Genomic DNA, 4,964 nt, shown 5'->3' on the forward strand with positions numbered 1-4,964 from the left:
ACAACGCCATTACCTACCCTGTGCTTGACGCCTCTTGAAACAAGAGTTTTCACCTCATGAATACTCCTCCAACAAAAACTCGGGTTATTACCCAACAGAGCCTCAAGATAAGAACCACGTGGGTAATAACGTGCTTGAAAAATGCAAGAGACGGAAAAAAGGATCAGTTAAAAGACACCACCCTTACTTTGTCAATAAGCAAGGTTAAAAAATATATAACCAAGACTCCCAAACTTTTTTGGCACACTTAATTTGACCTAGGCCAATCAATGGATACCACCACCCCTACTCTCCCACCAAAATTTTATAACTAAATGACCAAAATTACAATTTTTCTTTTAAAAAAAAAATCCTAATTTTCGTAAGCCAATTTCATTTGATCGCATTTTATTTTAGTAAATTACTAGAATACCGTCATAATAGTCCCACCGACTCCCACGACGGTCTCCCGCGTCCGTACATCCAGACTGCCTCCTCATCCAACGGCTCACGTTTGTTATCTTTCTTCCATATAATTCGTACGCCTTCCAACTCTCGCAAGTTACGAGCTCCGATTCCCTTGCAGCGTTGTCTATCTCTCGTCTTTGTCTCTCCGTTATCCACTTTCACAAAGGTAGATTCAACTGCATTTCGTTTTCGATCCACTGATCCGTTCATCGATCGCTTTGTTTCATACATTCTGTTGTTAGTTAAGACTTGTTGGTCTGTGGATATGAATCAGAAATCGTGATTTTGAGATGTTATTCTCTTTTTTTTTTCCTTTGAGGTATATTTGTTATTTTAGTTTGCTTTGACGCTCGAGAGCTTTGAATTTCTCGGAAATGATAATTTTAGCATTCTGATTTGAATGGTGTTTTCTTAGATCGGATTGGCGCTTAATTTTAATGAAATGTGGTTCATGATTTTCATCCTCTGGAGTTTGCTTTTAAGTGACAAGTTTGCATTTTTTCTCAGATCGGTCTTATATGCATACATATGTACATGTAAGCGTATAGATTTCTGTACGTGTTGTCATTATTCTGAATATTGTCTTTGAATTTTGTAGCAGAACAATAACAATAATTGTTTTTTTTTTTTTTTTTTAATTGCTGCAATGAAAATTTCTGAAGGATTGCTTTTTCTGAATGTCTGATATTACTTCTCAAAATATACACGCGTTGAGCACCTGCCCTTGCAATATCTCTGGATTTCATTCTAACAGGTTTCAGGTTTCAGATCATACATGGCATGTATGATATTAACTGGTTTGAAGTATTGATTTTCATAAATAAAACTAAGATCTTGCTTACACAGTCATTATTAGTTCAGAAAGTTCATAAGTCATCTATTTCTTAACAATTAACACTAAGATGTCATAGTTTCTATGTGGCATTATAGTTTTTACTTGAAGTAAAGATTATTCATTTGGATTCTGTATATTTTTTTTATTGTATCATTATGTGTTTATAAGATGGCAATGCATCTGTCATAGCTTTTGTTTCATTCAGGAAAATTTAACCAAGAGTTTAGACATTACTGTTGCACAAGCTTCTATAGTTAGACATTTATGAATGGTAATAGAGAACCAAGATGTTGGACTTATAGGCTGAACTTGTAGTACTGCTATTTTGAGCTTATTCATTGAGATCAAACAAAGTAGTATCTAGTTACATTTACTTTTCGTCCGTCCCATATCTACCTGCTCTTTCTCCTTTGGTAATATTTTCATCCTTTTCTAGTTTTACCATCTGGATTCCTATTTTTTGCTTTCATTTCTTTGATGTAATTTTAATTCTTGATTTTGCAGGTTTGAGAATCTTGATCTAGAATGTCGTCGGTGGCACAAGATTTGCCTGTGAATGGCGTGGAGGTAAAGAAATCTGAGATTACTTCCGTTCCAGTTTCAATGAATACGAATAGTGGAACTACTAAACCAGAGAATGGAAATGCCTCAAAGCCATTCAAGATTTTCATAGGCTATGATCCCCGTGAAGATGTTGCTTATGAGGTCTGCCGCCATTCCCTTTTGAAAAGATCTTCAATCCCCATTGAAATCCACCCCATTAAACAATCTGAATTGAGGCAGAAGAGCCTTTATTGGCGTGAGAGAGGGAAACTGGAGAGCACTGAGTTTTCCTTTTCGCGGTTCTTGACCCCTTACCTTGCCAATTATGAGGGTTGGGCCATGTTTGTGGATTGTGATTTCCTCTACCTGGGTGACATTAAGGAATTGAGGGATTTGATTGATGATAAGTATGCTGTAATGTGTGTACAACATGATTATGCTCCAAAGGAGACCACAAAAATGGATGGGGCAGTGCAAACAGTTTATCCGAGGAAGAACTGGTCATCCATGGTTCTCTACAATTGTGGACATCCCAAGAATAAGGTGCTAACCCCTGAGGTGGTGAATTCTGAGTCTGGTGCATTTCTTCATAGGTTCACGTGGTTAGAAGATCACGAGATCGGAGATGTCCCTTTTGTATGGAATTTCCTTGTAGGGCACAATCGGGTTGTTGAGGGCAATCCTTCTACTCTTCCCAAGGCAATCCACTACACCCTTGGGGGTCCCTGGTTTGAGGCATGGAAGGATTGTGACTTTGCAGACTTGTGGTTGAAGGAGTTGGAGGAATACAAGAAAACAGAGAAGGTGGATTAGACATTGTTTTGGTTGTGCTCTCTGGTTGGCTGGCTAGAGGTAATTCATAAATGGTGGTACTATTTGTGTTGGTGCTTTTTGCTTTGGTATATTGATGGAGTATTCATTTAGTTTCATTTAGAAATTGTTCAATGTGGGATGCTATTCAATTGATTCCAAAATTTGACTCTGTAATCTCATCTCTGGCTATATAGCATACGTTGTAGTTTTTCACAATTGTCCATGGCTTTGCAGACAAGAGCCATGTTGATGTATTAGTATTGTATTGGTTCCACATAGTAGTCTTCTATGTTGAAGAGGAATTAGATATTGTGGCTAGTTATCTGGGAATTCTTTTATTCTTCATGTCCTATTTGAGGCTAATTAACTGTCGCTGGTTATGATATTATGTTGATGTCTTTTACTGTTATCCTTTGTTCATAACTCTTACATTTGAGCATTATTATGTCATTGTTAGATGTTATCCTTGGTTCAACTAGAACTAAATCTTGGGTATGGTAATAATGTAATATGGGACTTGTGGCTTCGATGTTGCTTAAAAATCCAGATATTTTGACATCAACCCTTGACCTCATGTTTTGTTCAAGAAATAAATTTTAAAGTTTGGATGGTTTAAAAAGAAATGGAATATGTTTTTAAAGACATTGAATTGATATCTGATCCCACAACTATGACAAATTATACTGTAGACTGTGGTCCACAATGCATTGTGGTTCAGGCATTAAATATGCATTGTAGTTTAATTTCAACACAACTATAGTATTATTTTGATATAACTACAGTTTCATTGGACAATATACACTCAAATATGTGAAATTGTTATTAAGTTTTATTTTGTATACACTGCAGTTTCATTTCAACACAACTACAGTTTCATTTTAATTCAATTGCAGTTTCATTTGATAATATAATAAAATAATACGTGAGACAGTGTCAGTTTAGATACACTATAGTGTCTACCGTTTTGAACCATGGTTCACAAAGCTTTATGGACCGCAGTCCACAATATAATTGCTGCACAAGTGCACAACTATTGGGGTTGTATTACTTTGAGTACAGAACTTTTATTTTTCTCAATTTTAATGTCTAACTTCATTTTTTTTTTCTTCACTCTGGGTCATTTCGACCAAATTGACAGTCAAATCTTGCAAGATGTCATGTTTTTAGGGATAAAATGGTCAACTCAAGTGATAGTCAACATAACTTCATTATCAATCAAAACAAAGAAAAATATTAAATTTTACTTCAAACACCTTATGTTCAACGTAATGCTAACTGTTTTTCCTTCAATTAATATGCACCACAATTAAAAAGATAAAAAAGTAATGCACTGGAATTACTAGGATGTAATAGCCCCAAATTTCACATTTGAGCCTAGTAATAATCACTCATAAAGAGTAGGGTTGAGGAAATAAAGTAGGGTAAAGTACTAATTAACCCAAGTAAACAACTAAGGGGATGCTACTCAGTAAGGGAAAACTGAACATCAAGTCAAACTAACATCCGAAATTTACTGCATTAAAGTAACTAGAGGAAAAGTACATCGGTGTCTATCACTAACAAAACAAAAGGTGTTTACATCCATAATCTCAAAAACAACGATAAAAGATCAAAGAGTTTAGACTACAAAGCAACTAACTACACTAGTCTAACTCGAGCAACTCTCAAACGCTGGGTCCACCTGAAAGGGGTTTTGCAAAATAACAAGTAGAAAACACTCGTTAGCACGAAGCTAAGTATAACCACACTCAACCCTATAAAATACTACAGCATATACTTTGGAAAAACATTTGTTCACATTCCCAAAGTTTAAGCAATTCAATCACACCTACAAGCTTTCTATATGCTCGCAACCTATAATATCAACATGCATGCTTCATCAATAAACAACTTATTAATATAATCATACTAACACATAATCAACATAGCAACACTCAACTCTATAGAACAACTCCATGACAATCTCATGCTATCAAGTTCTCAACATGCAATTAAGGGATATCAACTTCAATATGCAACTAAAGCAATCGTACACGATATACAATCTCGTGCAAACATTCTCATTATGCAATCTCGTGCAATACTATACTCAAATGCAATCACGTGCAAACACTCTCATTATGCAAATATATGCAATAGGATAGGTATACTTATACACTCATTTGTAAATAGAATACTTTTCTGTGGAGGTTTCTTAGAGTCACAATGACTCGCTTTCTTTCTCTTGAGTCTCTTGACTCAATTTCTTTCTTGCTCAAACTTTCTCATACTTCTCGTTTCTCTTCTTGTGCGAGGCAGGTACTCCGCCGCAGGGAAGCCCTAGCGT

The 4,964-nt window shown here is 35.7% G+C and overlaps 1 protein-coding gene across 1 annotated transcript; it reads left to right on the plus strand.

The window, feature by feature from the left end:
* Nucleotides 1-506: 506 nt before the first annotated feature.
* Nucleotides 507-3,043, plus strand: LOC109171702 (protein CDI-like). The gene is made up of 2 exons (XM_019320766.1): nt 507-613; nt 1,787-3,043. Exon 2 carries the CDS (start codon nt 1,808-1,810, stop codon nt 2,636-2,638), a length of 831 nt encoding a protein of 276 aa, XP_019176311.1. The 5' UTR covers nt 507-613; nt 1,787-1,807; the 3' UTR covers nt 2,639-3,043.
* Nucleotides 3,044-4,964: the final 1,921 nt, after the last annotated feature.

The sequence above is a fragment of the Ipomoea nil genome, unplaced genomic scaffold (assembly GCF_001879475.1).
Source record: "Ipomoea nil cultivar Tokyo-kokei standard unplaced genomic scaffold, Asagao_1.1 scaffold0345, whole genome shotgun sequence".
Classification (NCBI taxonomy): Eukaryota; Viridiplantae; Streptophyta; class Magnoliopsida; order Solanales; family Convolvulaceae; genus Ipomoea; species Ipomoea nil.